This window comes from Loxodonta africana, chromosome 14 (genome assembly GCF_030014295.1).
Source record: "Loxodonta africana isolate mLoxAfr1 chromosome 14, mLoxAfr1.hap2, whole genome shotgun sequence".
Lineage (NCBI taxonomy): Eukaryota > Metazoa > Chordata > Mammalia > Proboscidea > Elephantidae > Loxodonta > Loxodonta africana.
Window position 1 is genome coordinate 74,050,825 of NC_087355.1, and position 18,538 is coordinate 74,069,362.

The 18,538-nt window shown below is 39.0% G+C and overlaps 1 protein-coding gene across 10 annotated transcripts in view; it reads right to left on the minus strand.

Moving 5' to 3' along the window:
• Positions 1–18,538, minus strand: part of TATDN1 (TatD DNase domain containing 1) — a 34,594-nt gene that overhangs the window by 12,334 nt on the left and 3,722 nt on the right. For 3 of the 10 annotated variants that reach the window (XM_010588484.3, XM_003408288.4, XM_064268065.1), the window contains exons 2-8: positions 13,846–13,911; positions 11,742–11,791; positions 8,546–8,609; positions 6,849–6,992; positions 6,708–6,750; positions 865–950; positions 734–774 (exon numbers count right to left, since the gene is read on the minus strand). In XM_010588484.3, coding sequence (XP_010586786.2) covers positions 734–774; positions 865–950; positions 6,708–6,750; positions 6,849–6,992; positions 8,546–8,609; positions 11,742–11,791; positions 13,846–13,911 — 494 coding nt within the window. The other 7 variants (XM_010588483.3, XM_064268063.1, XM_023545987.2 and 4 more) reach the window with 7 other exon arrangements.

The window sequence follows — 18,538 nt, forward strand, 5'->3', positions numbered from 1 at the left end:
TATTTCCTGTGTCTTTAGTTGGCACAGTATACATGATTTACATACTTGGGTAACAGCTTTTTCAACAGAGACTAGTGAATCATTCCTGAAATTGCATACAAAAAAATTTGTGTATTAAGACTTTTTCCCAGGCAGATTTTCAAAGGAGTCCATGATCCAAAAAGGATTAAAAATCACTGCTATGGATCCCTGAGTTAAGTGGTGGGCTGACAGTATTTCCAGGAAATGCCTCACAACTAAAGACTGAAATGACCATATGGGAACAGTACTGACAGCAGAATGCAAATTAGAGAAAAAAGAACGAGTCTCTAGATCTGTGATAACAGTAAATGAATGCAGCTGACAAGAAATTAAGACGCACACCTGAAACAAATGTTAAATTTTGTAAAAATTACTTTATATTTTGCTCAAAATTTAAATTGGAGAATACTAAGGAATGACTCACGAAAGAGGCAGAAAAATCATCATACACACTCTTAAAATTTATGGGTTTTTTTGTGAACAATGGAATTTTGTACTCATCTTGTACTTTGAACAAAGGAACTATAAATAAAACAGTGTGAGATGATTGTATCACATTGGCCCATAGATACAACAGTCAAATTTACATGTCCTTCAAATTAACTAATTAGTAAAGTAACTTCACTGCTGACAGATGACTACTTTACAGGTTAACCTTAATAACCACACTGCATTTGTGCATCATATACGAAAACAACTATCTTATACTTACCACTCCACCCACACACCGATCTCTATTTCTTTTCATTATGTCTATGAATCACAAACAGAAAGAACATTTAACAAATAGCTTGATTTCTGCGAAGTTTTTAAATATTAAATCAGAAAGTAGTTTTAACTCACCCAAAAATTCAGCATGTGAGTTTCGACAATGAAAAAACATTGGTAATTTTGTTTGTTCTGACAGTTCGAACTGTTTCTCAAAATATCTGCATAATACAAGACATTTCCTTGTTAAAATTTTATTTTAGCATAAGAATAATTATGCCTAATGATTTCTAAAATTAATGCAATTTTTTTTTTTTTTTTGGGAAACTGTCAGAAAGGAAAAGTACATTCCAACATTTAAAACACATCAGGATTAGAGAGGGCTTTTCGCAACACACAGGTTCTGGAAAGGGACACTTCATCTTCTGGGAAGAGAAAAAAGCGTACTGAATCTTTTCTAAATTATTTTCAGAAATGTCTGTTTGTTTTTCCATTATAACTGCTGCGTAAATAGGTAGCACTTTACTATTGACCCTTTAAAGTAAAGAGCTATAAGATGTATGTTTAGAGTGATTGGGGATGTTCTCCCAGTTAAAATTACTTTTAACTACCTTTCCTATCAAACCGCAGCAGAAGTGCTTATCATCTCATATCCTGCAGCACACATAGGTGGCACAACATTCACTACTGCCTATGGCCACACTAGCTGGCCGAGTCCATCAGTGGGATTCAACTCACCAAAGTGAGAAGCCAGGCCGAGCTTTATGCCTAGTGCTAATCGATTCCACTTTGTAACCAATTTCTATACGCTGTTATAAGAGAGATTACTGATATTGAGCAAAAAGACAGAAAAAGGATTCTCTGCTAAATGTTGTTGCTAGGTGCTATCGAGTTGGTTTTGACTCATAGCGACCCCATGTATAATAGAACGAAATGTTGCCTGGTCCTGTGCAATCCTCACAACAATAGGTAATCTGAGCCCACTGTTGGAGTGACTGTGTCAGTCCATCTCATTGAGGGTCTTCCTCTTTTTTGCTCACCCTCTACTAAGCATGATGCCCTTCTTTAGGGAATGTTCCCTCCTAACATGTCCAAAGTACGTGAGCTTCCAAGGAGCATTCTGGTTGTATGTCTTCCAAGACAGATTTTTTATTGTGCTTTAGTGAAAGCTTACAAATCAAGTCAGCCTCTCATACAAAAACTTACATACACCTTGCTGTGTACTCCTAGTTGCTCTCCCCCGCAGGAGACAGCACACTCCTCCTCCTCTCCACCCTGTATTCAGCCAGCTTCTGTCGCCCTCTGCCTTCTCCTCTCGCCTCCATACAGGAGCTGCCCACATAGTCTCATGTGTCTGAGCCAAGAAGCTCACTCCTCATCAGTATCATTTTCTGTTCCAAGACAGATTTGTTAATTCTTCTGGCAGTCCATGGCATAGTCAATATTTTTTTGCCAACACCATAATTCAAATGCATCAATTCCTTGGTCTTTTTTTCCACTGCCCAGCTTTCACAAGCATACGAGGTGACTGAAAATACCATGACTTGGGTTTGGCCGCACCTTAGTCCTCAAGGTGACATCTTTGCTTTTTAACACTTTAAAGAGGTTTTTTGCAACAGATCTGCCCAAAGCAAACAATGCGTCATTTGATTTCTCGACATCTGCTTCCATGGGCGTTGACTGTGGATCCAAGTAAAATGAAATCCTTGACAACTTCTATCTTTTCTCCATTTATCAAGCTGCTTATTGGCTCAGTTATAAGGATTTTTGTTTTCTTTCTGTTGAGGTGTGATTCATACTTACAGCATTTGTTAAATAGCATAAAAATGAATTATGCTATTTTTTAGAAAAGGAGAATTACATGAAAATGGCAGCCCTCAGTATTTTAAAATACTTTGTTTTGTCAAGTGAATTATGGGCTTTTTATCCATGCTGCTCTACAAAAATCAAAAAGACCCATCACTATTAAACATTCAACGAACATTTACTAAGTACTGACCATGCCCTAAGACCACCATGCTAGGTGCTCTGGGAAACACATTAGTAAGACTTGGCGTGTGCTTAGAACTCAAAGACGAATGGATGTCGTGGAGGGAAACAGGTAGCATAAAGCATATTTTCAGTACAAAATGATAAATGCGGAAACCCTGGTGGCGTAGCGGTTAAGTGCTCCGGCTGCTAACCAAAGCGTCGGCAGTTTGAACCCACCAGGCGCTCCTTGGAAACTCTACGGGACAGTTCTACTCTGGCCTATAGTGCTGCAATGAGTTGGAATCGACTTGACGGCAGCGGGTTTGGTTTTGTTTTTATGATAAATGCTAAAACAAGTACAGAGGGCTGTGAGTACACAGAACGGGGTCTGCATGCTGTTTGCACATGCTAGGGGAGAGGGATGGAGCAAAGGGGAGAGGGTGTGGGTATCTGTTTCCTTCATGACAACCCAACTGTGAATATTACTGGTATGTCTTCATTTTACCCACTGAGTCATTCCATGCTTTATAATTTTTTTAAAAAAGCTCGTTTTGAACTGTCCTTTTAAAAATGTCTACCCTACCTTCGTTTGTCCTTAGTGTTAGCTACTCTGGAAGAGGCCCAGCTCACATGCCGTCACCTTGGCAAAGAATTCTCTGATTCTCTGAGAAAGTCAGTCCTTCTGCTGTCCACACACCTTTTTTTTTTCCTATTTACCATGATCTTTATCATTTTTTTTTAAAATTGTGGTGAAAATATACACACCAAGACATTTGCCAATATACCAGTTTCTACATTTACAATTCAATGACACTGATTACATTCTTCACGGTGTACAACCATCATCGCAATCCTTTTCCAAAATATCCCACCACCATTAACATAAACTCAGTGTCCCCCTTCCTTCCCATTCCTGGTAACCGCTAGTAATCTTTGGTTTCTGTAGCACTCAGCAATCATTTACTGAATGAACTGAGTTAGGACTTTATTACAGATTAACATTTGAACAACTGGCATGTGTCTTAATGCATAAACGATATCTTGCCGTAAATATTATCTGTTTTATAGGTTCGGATTTTGCTCTGATGGTGAAGTATCCTCAAAGCAGTAAAACAGAACTGATACTATTAATGTTTTCATTTAACATAAAAACTGAGCTAAAGTATTAGATTGTATTTCAAAATAAGTTTCAATTCATTATGGATGAAAAGTCACTGGATAAGGAATTGGGGGATTCTGAAACTGCCCTTGATTGTCACGATACATACAGTCTGACTCACTAGATTCATCCTGCCCGAAACAGACACTGAAGCTGAGGAATAGTGACCCAGGGGCCTAACCTTAAAAAGAAAGAAGATTCTATTAAAGACAGCTGTTTTTCTATTGCATTATAAATATGTGGACTTTTATGGTTAAGTGAGCTGACCCTACATGATATTCAAGAGAGGTACAGGGACTTAGGAACCCTGCTGGTAACCAAGTATACATCTCTGAGGAACTCAGCAAATGACACACCACAAACCAAACAGCTCTGAACCCCAGAAACCCATTGCTATTGAGCAGTTTCCAACTCACAGTGACCCTACAGGACAGAGCAGAACTGCCCCGCAGGGTCTTCAAGGCTGTAATCTTTACAGGAGCAGACCACCACGTCTTTCTCCCACAGAGCAGCTGGTGGGTTCACACCGTCAACCTCTTGGTTAGCAGGGCTAGATAATGACACAGGCCTGCAAAAAAAGTATGGGTCCTTAGAACATTATTCCAGCCCATCCTATTTCACTTGTTTATGAACCTTTATACTCCTGGATTCTGGAGCGTGAAGCCTAGGTTATGACATACCCCACTGGTAAATCTGCTCTTCTCTACCGTGACTGTCGACTGGTATGGACACACCAGGATTTCACTGAAGGTGGGGTAGAGGAGGAAGGGTGGAGAAAGCATATACTCTGGGGTCAAGTCGCCAGCTTACTCAGGATTGTCTGACATAAATCAGTTAACTATTGGCTTATCCATGTTTTTATATACTCAGTTCCCGGTACACAGTACTCAGTAAATATTTGCTGAAGGAATGAATAAATAATCCCCCTTTGGAAGCTCATTCTACTGTTGCATCACCTTGACAACAAAGCCATTGAGCCAATGACTTGATATTTCTTTCCAGCCTACAGTACTAACCCTCGAGCGTGAGGACAGGTGCTCCTACTGAAAGCCATGGGAGGTGATGGGGCGTAGGAAGTCTTGGAAGCTTGCAAGCTCTGAAGTGTTCCCAGAAGCCACCTCTCAACATGGCTCCTATTAAAGGACTCTCAGGTTCCAAACTGAATTCCAACACTCAACAAGAGCAGACTGTGCTTTTCCAGAATTGGTGACTGATCCCGTAAACCATTTTTAATGTCTCTTTGTCTTGGTTATCTAGTGCTGCTATAACAGAAATACCGCAGGTCATTTATTTTCTCACAGTTTAGGGGGCTAACGTCTGAATTCTGGATGCTGGCTCTAGGGGAAGGCTCTCTCTCTGTTGGCTCTTGGGGGAGGTCTTTCTTTGTCTCTTCAGAGCTTCTTCTTCTGGGTAATCTGCATGTGGCTTGGCATCCCTCTCTCTTCTCCCATTTTTGCTCTGCTCTGCTCTCTTCTTTAATCTCTTTTATATCTAAAAAGAGATTAACTCAAGTACACCCTGTACTATTCCTGACTCATTAACATAAAGACAACCCATTCCCAAATGGGATTATACCCAGGCACAGAGGTTAGGATGTACAGTACCTATTTTTGGGGGACATAATTCAACCCCTGCTGCTAAATTTTATCCCCCACAAATGTATTTAATCCAGTCCATTGAAATGGTTCATGTATGAATGCATTTGTTAAACAACAAAAAGTTTCTATCATGTAAAACTCATTTCTTATTTCTACCACTACAATCTAATTATATGGTTAATCAATCAGGGAAATATACGCTTCTGTTGTTGTTAGGTGCCATGGAGTCAGTATTAACGATAAATGCTTGAGTACCAACTTTGGAAGGAGAGAGGGGATAAGACTGGAAAGGGACAGAGTGTGGTCTCTAAAGCATTAATAACATTTTATTTCCTAAATTAAAAATAATTATTTCCTATATATAAAAATATATATTTGTTGTTGTTGCGTGCCATCAAGTTGGTTTGGATTCATAGCAACCCTATGTACAACAGAATGAAACACTGCCCAGTCCTGTCCCATCCTCACAATTGTTGTTGTGCTTGAGCCCATCGCTGCAGCCACTGTGTCAATCCATCTCATTGAGGGTCTTCCTCCTTTTCACTGACCAAGACTTTACCAAGCGTGATGTCCTCCTCTAGGGACTGGTCCCTCCTGATAACATGTCCAAAGTATGTGAGTCGAAGTCTTGCCATCCTTGCCTTTAAGGAGCATTCTGGCTGTACTTCTTCCAAGACAGATTTGTTTGTTCTTTTGGCAGTCCATGCTATATACAATATTCTTTGCGAGCACCATAATTCAAATGTGTCAATTCTTCTTGGGTCTTCCTTATTCATTGTCCAACTTTTGCGTGCATATGAGGCAACTGAAAACACCACGGCTTGAGTCAAGTGCACCTTAGTCTTCAAGGTGACATCTCTGCAAAGATATGCTTCTATCCCTGATGAATTCTAAGGAGCCCTGGTGGTGCAGTGGCTAAACACTCCGCTGCTAACAAAAAGGTTGGCAGTTCAAACCCACCCAGAAGCTCTGAGGGAGAAAGACCTGGGATCCCCTCCTGTTAAGATTATAGCCAAGAAAATCCTATGATGGAGTCGCTATGAGTTGAAATTGACCCGATAGCACCGAACAACTTATGAATTATATGCGAGCATGCATGGAATGTTTCACTTAATTTTTGATAGACGATGGTTAAAAACAAAGCATGTCTTGATGCTTAATCCAAGTATATATATTCTCAACTGATAAAAGCTATTAAAAAATCACTCCTGGGATTTTCAATAATTTCTATAGTCAGCAAATCTCCTTACTTGAGCTGAGTCTCTTTGGGACAAAACTGCAGTCGGTCAAAATCTTTAAAAGGTAAAAAGAACCAATAATTACTCATGACTTATATAGAACAAATCATTCGATTCTGAACAAGTCACTCTAGTGGCTAGGCCGGCACTTACCAAGTCCACATTCCCCTATTGCCACAACTTTCCCCTTATTGTTTTCAGCAAGATTCAGCAACTCCTTTAAGTAAAGATCAGGGTTATCCTTTTCAAATTCACTGCATCGTGTAGGATGACATCCAACTGTACTGAAAAACATATCTAACACAAAATAACGTCTTAGGGTTACTTTCAAAATATTTTTTCTTCTTTATACTGAATATACAAAAATGGGAGCATATCAAATAGTTTCAACTGGTTAATTTTTAATAGCGTCCACAAAACTCTTCATACTTGATTTAAATTATCACTAGAATTGTACTATATTAATTGTTCAAGAATTTTTGGAATACCTTAGTAAACGGGGACATGAATATGAAAATTGCCTTAATGTACTAATAAAATTAACCCAGCTCTTTCCAAAAACTTGGTATTTACTGAGACTTGCAGAATGGCAAATAAAGCAGTTTCTTGAAACGTTATTCAATGTTAACGTAACTGTCTTGATACATGTATTTAACATAAGTTGCAGTTAAAATGCATTCCCTTAGAAAGCATAATACCAATGATTTAAAGAGGTGGAAGGGGGGTTAGTTTTTCCAAGAAAAAGAAATCTCAGCTATGCAGAGGCCAGACTTTGACAGCTTTAATTGTATGGGACACATATGTGAAGTCAGCAGTAAATAAAAACGGCTTCTGGGTGCCTTTGCGCTCACTGGCACATGCACCTAAACCCACGGGAGAGGGGAAGAGCCGTTCTCAGGCTCTCGGCAGATGTCTACAGACATGACGGAGGCGGCACGTTGAAAGCAGTGAGGACACAACGTCCGTGGAGGAGTAGATCGGAGCTGACGGTGGAGATGGAGGGCTTACAAAAGTGTAGCCGTCTGGGCACAAAAAGTGTGGACGGAAATATCCTATACACCTCGACAACTTCCGAGGTGATACTGTATGACCTTAATCACTAAGAAAAAAAGTTAGTAGATTCTGAAGAGAAGCATGTATTTTAGAAAGATTTCTATCAAAAAGAGCTTTTAATACATTTTTAGACATAAAGGAATACATCAGTATTCTGAAAAACGAGGGGAATGCCTCACTCATTAGTGCCTAACACATGAGGCACGCAATCAATCTATCAATAAATAAAGTCTGCTGAATGAAGTGTCACATGTAACCTGAGATTTCTTTTAGGAAGCAAATCAAAAAGAATTTCGATTTTAATAATAACGTAAAATGTATGATCATAAAGAGAGCACAAGAGGGATTATATATTATATTATTCTTAGCTGTATTTCTGGGGCCTTGCACATCGTCTGGCCCACAGAATAAACATTCAGTAGATGATCTCTCACAGCTTAAGTTAAAAAAGTACATAAAAAGAAACTCACATCTGAAGCACATTACAACAAACACACAAAAACTCTACAACAGGAAGACTTGAGGTTAAATTCTGTACCTGGTGAACTTAACTCCCACTAACTGAAATCTTAAAATAATCTTTAAGTACTATGAGAAAGTTTTGATATACCAGTTTGTACGCTGAATTTTTTCATCTTAATCATGTCCAATTGAAATCAATCCATTTTCCTATTGTTTCCACAGAATTATACCTGAAAGATTATTTCCATTGTATTATACCTGAAGCAGTTCTCAGAAAGACTTCTTCAAAATAACTTAATTCATATTTTTTTTTGGTAAAAGTAATATGAGGATACCATTTGTTTGTGCCAAATGCAGTGCATCTTTACTGTCCTGTAGACTTCCACCTGTAATCATAAACTGAAATTGGAAGAAACAAAGAGTAAGGCTGACGTCAACAGGGCATCCACAACCGCCCCCCAAACAAGTCTTCCTGTGGCTCCTTTTTCCCAGAATGCCATTCTCTTCTCAACTGTCACACACTTACCCTTCCTTTAAAATTCAGCTCAAAGATCACCCCCTCCTTACCCCTTACCTCAATGCACAGAATTGTCACTCCCTGTTCAAATGTAATTAACATGCCTGTCTTTCCTATTATACCAGGAATGAGTTCCCTGAGGGCAGATGTGTTATGAAAGGCTGAATAACCGAAGACTCCAGAACTTAGAATTCTATTAAACTAAACTGGCACTTCAATAAACCCACCAAACCCACTGCTGTTGAGTCGATTCTGACTCATAGCGACCCTATAGGACACAGTAGAACTGCCCCATAGTTTCCAAGGAGCGCCTGGTGGATCTGAACTGCCGACCTCTTGGTTAGCAGCTGTACAGTGCTTCAATAGTTTTGATTAATTCAACAGTTCTCAAAGTGTGGTCCAGGAATGCTCAGGGGGTATGCAAGGTCAAAACTATTTCCCCAATAATGCTAAGAGGGTATTTGCCTTTTTTACTCTCCTTCTAGCAGGTTTTCCAGCACTGATCACAACAGATTACTACAGAAACCAATATAAAAATTCCGCAGTCTTCTATTAAGGCAGACACTAAAGAAATCTGGAAAAAATATAGAACAATTCCACTTACCTCACTAAATTTTTTTTGAAAATACAATTTTTATATAAAAATAAGTTAACATACAATAATTATTATTTTAAAATAAATCAGTATTTTTAAAGTTTCTCAGTTTTAATTTCTAATATAGTATATATTACATAAATAAAAGTTCTTTGGAATCCTCAATGATCTTAAAGAATGTAAACGGGTTCTGAGACCGGAAAGGTCAGGCATCACCGGGTGAGTATACACGATGAAACCTGTGCAGGGAAATGTGTGGCTCTCGGCAGACAAGCACGCTTCCATACAGGGAGCCCAGGATGCACGACAAATTCGGGGTACAACGAACCACATTTAACGAAGGTCTTTTTTTTTTTTGTACATCTTATTGTTAATGTCGCAGTGCAAAATTTGCTGATGTTATCATTCTCAGACATGCGCTCGCAGATGTTCAATTTTATGACTTACTGTTTAAAACACTGCTGGATTTGTAAAGATACTGGTAATAAAAGGTAATAACGAAAAAAAGAGGTATTCGACTTATGTCAGAACCAATATACAACAGACAGAGTCGTTGGAATAGATCCCTGTGTTAAGTTGGGGACTACCTGTATAGATGGCTATTAGAGTCCAACTAATGGTTAGAAAGCCATCTGTTAAGATTAAAACGTTGTTAAAAAACTATGTGTTGATGGTGACTACTGAGGCAGTGCTCCTGAAGGTGCACGTTCTTATAAAGAAGTGACTTAAACACATCAATGGGTATTTTTTAAAGCATACTTCAAGAGCCTCACTAAGCTAAGATGAAGAATTCATTCTAGGTATACACCTAAAGCGAAAACATACAAAATGTAAGGGAAGTGCAAATGATAAACAGATACTTTCATATAACAACTTAAACTTCTAATACGATTATACATTGAGTATTAAGGGAAGTTACAGCCAGAGTTAAATCCTCAATTGTCTGTAAAATGTAGGATATAAGATATTAACAAAAATATTGGAAAAACTTTCTTATTTACTAACACCAGCGAATTCAATACCAGACCAGCTTCTCACATCCAGTATTTCAATTATGTAAAATAGTTCCTAATCAAGTCTGCTTCTTATTTGATCTATAACTTTTCCAAGTAGATGAAAAAAAAAGTAAGGGTAAGACTAGAGGGCCTGTTTTCCTCTCCCAGTTTAGAATGGATGGTAGTGGTGGTAGTGGCTTCCACCATATACTTAATGAAGGTTGTTTACCTTATGCCAGATACAATACCAAGTGCTTTGCATTTAATATTTTTTCAATCCTCACAACAACTCTCTAAGTTAGGGACTATTACCATTCCTGGTGATTTACCAAGCAGGGGATGACTACATACTGAGAAATCAATGTAACTTTAATCCTTCATTGTTACTTGTGAATACACCCACTCCTTACTTATCAATGTCGTTAGTTTCCAAAGACCAGGTCGTTATGTGAAAATTGGCATTATGCAAAAACAGAGGATGACCACATCAAATCACAAAATTGAGGACGACTACATCTTTACATAACTGCCAAATTATTACATCATTACATAACTGCCAAACCACTGAGAATCATGGCCCAACCAAGTTGACACAAAACCTTAACCATCGCAGCCAGTGTTATTACTCTTGCCTCACACCTCCGTGTTCATTACTGTTAGACTATGGCGTTAATGACAGACAGTAGATTTTTTACTATTGTTGTAAATGCGAAATGTCAGAAAATGAGATACTCGATAAGTGAGGAGTAGGTGTAGTAACTAATACAATTTTAGAGTTGGAGACTAGAGAACTCACTTCGTTTGTAGCATCACTTTTTAAAACTGAGGTTATTCAATGCAGAAGCTGAACCAGGTATCCTGATACCACATCATGGGATTTAACCTGATTTCTTATGCGCATGTGTGGGGTAGCTTGCTATCTTAAAAAAACACTAATTTAAAGAATTTGATATTGAGCTAACATTAATATGCTTGGAACTTTATAAAAGTAGTAGGAATTTTCTTAATAATCACATTATTACTATAAAAGTTAAGGTGTCCCCTCAGTCATTAGTGACAGATAAACGTCTTTTCATCGATTGCTTAATTCTAACAAATGCTAACTTATGATATAAAATTATATTTTATTTTCTTAAGAAACCTGGTAACCCACACAGGGTTTTAAAAAAAATTTCAAAGATACTTTACCATTTACATTTCTAATCACATGGAAGAATTATTCATGAGGTTTGTGTAACAAATCCCTATGAACAGAATATTCTGATATTTTATTTCCATTAACTTGTTAATATTACATGTTGACAATACATACCCAAAAAGGACAACTGTAGCACTGGTTCTTTCTCTTCTATTCTATAGAATTTAGCTAAAATTTAGTTTAAAAAATAAAAACAAAGTCAAGAGTAACAAAAAACAGATGCTACCTTTTTAACACCAATCAGGGCCGCTCTCTCTATCACATCGGGTAAGTCACCTATAAAAGGAGGATCCCGCATTAAGGAAACCTGGTAAGTAAAAAGTCACTTACTTACAATCTAATTATACCTCCTTGAAATAAAAATACATGGAAATAGTCATTTTTCTTAAATCAGAGTCAAATGATACTACCTGATGAGTGTGTATCACATAATAAGAACAGAACTAGCAATAACCTTAAAAAAGCGGCGGGGGGTGGAGGGGAACCCAATATAAAGCAAATTAGTTGTGTAGTTATCCATTTAATTGTTTTTTTGTGTGTGTATATTGACCAAAAAGGGGGAACATGACAAAAATCAGGAGGTTCAGGCTACAGATGAATTAGCTCACTACAAGTTAATTCACTTGCCTTGAATTTGAAACTTGTTGGTATTACTTTTTTGTGTTAAAAGATTGTTTATTTTTACTAGGCATTTTCTGAACAATCCCACAATACCTCCTAAAATATGGGAAAATATTTCTTTGTAAATCCCAGTCCATGCTGTATTTCTATAATTACTATTCCCATTAAGTATAATATTTATTTTCCCTGACAGTTGTTTTTGCTTTATCCCCAAATTCATCATTAAATAACACAAAACTTGTCTGGGGAGATCAATAGTTACTAAGCTCCGAGCAACCTGAAATAACTGGACAGCAATATTAAACAATGTTATCATAAAAATCCATTTATTTAGTTTCATATTTATGTATCACAGTCAGTGTGACTGGAATCAAATTACTATTACTGCTGAAGTAGCTATAAAATTGCTTCTAGACAAAAAAAAATAACTTATGGTAAGTAGGACAGCCAGTTTTGCTAAATGTTATAAACTGCAGTAATACTAATACTGATCATAATAAAACTTGTTTCATAAACACACATATACAAACATTCAGAAACAGTCACAAAGCAGAAAATCCATTTCGTGCTACAGAAGAACACTATTTAATAGTTGAACTGTATTATATAAGTGACGTATAAAAGTATCTAAAATACTAAATGAAACAGAAAAAGTTGGTTTTGAAGTAAGACATACGGAAGTTAACACTGACTTTTCTCCTTTCAGGTGGCATCTAGCATTCCCATATTTAGGGAAGTGTTCACTTAAACTACCTAAGGCGTGGTTAAGATCAGCTTCTGATTCAGCTTTCTGAAATATGCAATTTCACCATCACCCAGAACCACAAAACCAAATTTTCCTGTTTACATTTACACAATAACAAGTATAGTCAATTTTCTGAGACAATATTCACAGACTAGTTTACTGAAGAAATTCAAGAACTTCCTGCTGTCATCACTTCCTGCTTATTCATCTCTGTTGACAAAACAGGCCTTTTAAATGAACTTGATGTGATAAAAATAAGCCGTTGTGCTTCCGGCTAAGCTCTCCACCAATCTTTGAGATATTCCAGTCTACAGAGCAGGCATCTAGGACAGAAGAGGGGGGAAGCGGGACGGGGAGGCAGAGAGCAGTGTACCTTAATCCTCCTTAATCATATTGCTACGGTGTCACCCAGCTGAAAATGTTTTTTGAAAAACAAGATATAACAATGTTCAACTGTTAATGATTTTTGGATTGTGTTCCCTACCATTCCATGGCTTAAAATGATTCATTGAACACCAGCTATCGTTTGTCTTTTGTGCACATGGTTTCGCTGTTGTTAGCTGTCGTTGAGCTGACTCACGGTGACTCCACACACAGCAGAACAAAATGGTGGACTGCTGTGATCCACAGGATTTTCACTGGCTGATACTTGGGAGGCAGATCACCAGGCCTTTCTTCCTTATATGGTTATATAAAATTCTATACTCAAAATTATACACTCCGTGGGTAAGGCAACGGGCATATTTAACAGTGTTACAATGGGCGCTTTATAAATGTTCATGACCATGGTTTAACAGCTTACCTGTGTTTCACTCTGAACACAGTTTATATTTTATCTAGGATGCATAATGAGTACTTTAATATTTCAATTGTAAGAATGGATTTATGCTTTTTAAAATCTCCTTTTTGAAGCAGAAAGTCTGTCTTTATGGAGAAATTATTTACCCTAATAAAAAAAATTTACCTGGATGCTTTTGAACCCCCCTATAAATTCCTCTGAACATAGGATCTGTCAAGTTGATACCAATATCTGTGGAAAGCAAAAATAAAATAAGTGATTAATCATTAACAGCCTCAATTTGAAACTTCTACTTTAAATGAAATGTTAATAAACTTTTCGTTCACACGCTCAGTCACTCACTCTAAACAATATTCAGGTGTCCACCACTTGCCAAATACTGTGCTAGATGCCTGGGACTCAAAGATAAGATCTAATTCTCGTTCTCAAGAAACTCCCTGCAGAACTGCTAAGAGAGACCCATTAACAGACAACTATGAAATAGCAGGAGCAAGCACTGGTACTATGGGACACAGAAGAGAAGTTCCAAACCTAGTCTGGTAGCTGGCCCAGAAGAAGCTTCCAGAAGGAGGTGCCCCCGAACTGAATTTTAAAAGGTGAGTTAGTTACCCAGTGGAAGAGGGGAAATTGCTGACAGAGGCGGCAGCAAGAGTAAAGCCTTGAGGCGCAACATAGCACAGTGCTTGTGGAGAGCTATAGTATGTCCCTACTGCTGGAGAGAAGTGTAGAGAAGAGGGTGGCCAGAAGAGGCCAGACCCAGCCAAGTTAAAGACACTTGTCTTTAAAATACCAGAGGCAACAAGAAACACTGATGGCTTTTAAGCAGAGGTGTAAGATTCGCATTCTGGACATCTCATTCTGGCATCTTTGTGGAAGGTGGGATCTGAAGGGGACAAGTGGAGACAGGATGTCTTGTTTGGAAACTGGCAAAAACCAAACTCACTACTATCAATTCCGACTCATAGCGACCCCTTAGGGTTTCCAAGCCTGTAAATCTTTACAGAAGCAGGCTGCCGCATCTTTCTCCCATGGAGCCACAGGTGGTTTCAAGCCACTAACCTTTCAGTTAGCAGTCGATCACCTTTGCCCACTGTGCCACCAGGGCTGAGAGCCTGAATTGGGGTAACAGAAGTGGCAATGCAGAGAGGGGAATAATTTTCTGTATTTATCAAGTACTCATGAAGACCAACTCTGTACCAAATGCTATGTCAGAAGTTAGGGTACATGGACATGAATAAGCCCCAACACTTGGTGCCTGCCCTCCAGAGATTATGGTCTAAATGGGAACTACAGATGGCCACAGATAATAAGCTAGGCTGTAAGCACCACGAGGCAAGAAACCATGTTTGCCTTTTTCTAGTCATATCCCTAGAACCTAGCATAATGGTTGGCACGTAGCAGGAGCTCTGTGTACGACATGTCTGTAAGTGATTAACTGCATGGGAGCACAGAGGAGCAGCATTCTACATACAGTATGGGTAGGCACATACTTTATCTAAAAGACCGTACGAGTCTTCACGTCTACGACCGTACGAGTCTTCACGTCTACAGCACAGACAGCATCTCCCTCCACCTTGGTACCTCCCACCTCTCCCCACCCTGACTTGTGTCTGAAGACATTTTTGGTTGTCACAACTGAGGGGAGTGCTACTGACATCTAGTGGGTAGAGGCCATGTTGTTGCTGGTTGTCATCAAGTTGATTCTGACTCACAGTGACCACGTGACAGAGTAGATCCACCCCATAGGGTTTTCTAAACTGTCATCTTTATGGGAGCAAATAGTCAGGTCTTTCTTCCATGGAGTGGCTAGGTGGGTTCGAACTGTCAACCTTTTGGTTAGCAGCTGAGTGCTTAAGCGTTGTGCAACCAGGGCTCCTGGATGCTGCTAAATAGCCTGCAACGCACAAGATAGTCTCCCACAGTTAAGAATTATCTGGCCCTCAAAATCAAGCGCAGCTCCTGATAAATCTGCTCTCAAGTATAGGGGACAAGGGGAATAATGAACCGTGAAGCCAGAATGTGATGGTCATGGGCAATAAAAAGGCCTCCCCTATTTAAAACACACCCTTTAGCTTTTAGCACTAGAAGAACGGGGGAGCGGGAGGAGAAGGGCAGCTGCCTACCAACCGACCCTTCGTTATTTATGCCAAGTTGCAGCTTCTCCTTGGTATATTCTCACCGTTTTCTCCAAGCTGCCCTCAGGGATGTGCTGCTCCAACATTAAGACAGACCTTGAAAGATGAGTGGGAGCTTGGATTATATAAGAAATGGTGGAGAGAGCATTCCAGGCATTTGAAACAGCAAGAGAAAGGCACAAACACAGAACACTGCAAAGCATATTTGGGTGACAGCATACATGTCAACAGAGACGAATGGGAGGACGAAGTCACAACTGGTCCCCTTTCAGAGGGCTATTAACATACAAACATCATTTAATACTCCAAATGCAATGCTGGGGTTTGGTGGAATAGCCCAGATGAAAAGAACTCACCCTTTCGTTTCCTTACAAGTAAGGACTTTAGAGAAAGGGGCAGATGGAAAAAGGAAACCCATTCAGAGGAGAGGCCTTTCTGCCTAAAATAATCCCGCCCCCCCGCCCCCCCGGGGTGCAGTCTACCGTCTCCCGACACTGGTCATCATCAGCACCCCATAAACGGTGTTATCTCTCGAGCCCATTTCCCCTTTGTTCAGCAATGAGATTAGAATGTTCGCAAAGCAACTTTTTACTGGAAAACAAGTGAAACCAAAAAGCAAGCAAATGCCAACAAGTAAGCATTTACAACCCTAATTTTATTTTAGTATTTTATTTAACCCAATATATCCAAAATATTATCATTTCAACATGTAATCAGTATAAAATTTTTTTATGATTTTATTTTTGTTGTTGCGAGTATACACAGAACACACATCAACAGTTTCTGCATGTACAATTCAGTGGCATTGATTACATTCTTTGAGCTGTGCAACCTTTCTCACCCTTAGGATCCTAATTTTAAAAGCGAATGGAAGACCAGCTTTGAGGCTCAGTTTCTGAAGCCATCCCTGGTCCTTGCCTCAACCCTAACTGGCATGGGTGCTAAATCATTCTTAGTGTCTACCTTGAGGGAGATACTGGTTGAAGCCAATTCCTGGTGATATCACTGCCTCTTAGAACTGTCTTCCTGATGTGGGTCAGTCCTTCAGGCCAAGTCACAGTGGACTTAATGTTCTACGTTCAACTTTGGGCCCCTGTGAATCCTGAGCTTTAGGGTACCCTGCACGGAGTTGGTCTAGCCACCAATTTCTTCCTTTTTGTAAGAAATCCCTCTTGCTGACATTATGATTTGCCTGGAGCATATTCCTCAGCCAGTTAGGTATCAGAGCCGCCTCTATCCTTTGATGAATAGGCTGCCTCACCTAAGCCGTGAGGTTTGGTGGTATCTTCTTTTCTCGGAGTCTGTGTAATCTGTGGTTGTTTCCTTTTCCTCGAAGCAGTTCTCCCCTCTCCTGTACTGCAGGGCTCTTGGATATCAACCATTCTACTTCTCCACCCATTCACTCACCTGCAAATATCTGCAGGGTGATCAAGATAACTTGCAAGTCAACATAAGGGATCATAAAAAAGTCCAAATTGATCAAAAGTGTTCAATTGTGAGCAAGTTCCAAAAATACAATAAAATGGGGGAAGTGCAATTATATACAAAAGAATGGAAAGGGAATGGGCTCTGGAGTCAGAATTCCTGGCTCTGTTTACTTATCAGTTGAATGATCTTTGGCAAATCACTAGGCCTTTTGGAGTTTAATTCCTCACGGTATAATCTCTGTTCCCAGGGAGGAAATGGTGGCTCAAATCAGAAAATGAATGTGAAGGCTTTTCTGCAAATTAAAAATCATAAAAAACGATACCACCAAACCTCATGGCTTAAGTGAAGCAGCCTATTCATCAAAGGACAGAGGCAGCTCAAATACTGTAACATACCAACAGCAAATGGTGTTAGTCAATGGGGTTAACTCTCTCAATCCAAGACTGCATCATCAGTCAAATGTGAGTTCATCTGTTTTGTGTATAAGACTCATGCATGATGTAATCACAGAAATAAAGCCAGTCAAAATCCTATTTAACTTGTTCTGATCTGCGATAAGAGATAGCTATCTTCTAAATTAACAGGTCCTATTGGAAGTATTTTTATTTTTTTATTGGAAGTATCTCTATTAGTAATAAACTCACAAAAAAGTAAACAAGTATTACATGAAAACCAATTTCTATCCAGTTCCAGCCAAAGACAGTACACAGCTGTGGGAGACGGGCATGGGAGGGAATGACAGGAAGGAAAAAAAAGGACAAAGTAGAAAATTACTACTTTTGATTAGGGGGAAAAAAATCAAGGAATTCATCTATTCAGTGGCAAGTCACCTTATACAAATCAGCAATGTTTCTTTCCCATTCATTTTTTGTCTTTAAATACCTGGGTTTGAAAACACTACTGCTTTACAGGTAAAAACTACTTCAAGTACTAACAAGTTTGATTTTTCAAAATAATTGCAATCAAGAGAAAAACACGTCTCCAAACTGAAGCCTCGCCATCTGGCTCAGTGATCATGTCATACAATTGTCACTCGTGATCTAGGGATGCAAAGGGACCACAAACAGCGCATTTAAAATTGTTTTTGATTCTCTTAGCTTTTAGATATAGCTTCAAGTTTACAGGAAATACAGACGATTGAAGAGCAAGCTAAATGACACACCACGTAACAAACAAATCCAGAAGAAAGGATGTTCTGTGGGGCAATCACCAGTTGCTTCAATAAGTCAGTGCCATGAAAAAGGGAACGTCCCAGATCAAGCGGCTGACAAACTATGGCCTGGGGGCCAAATTTT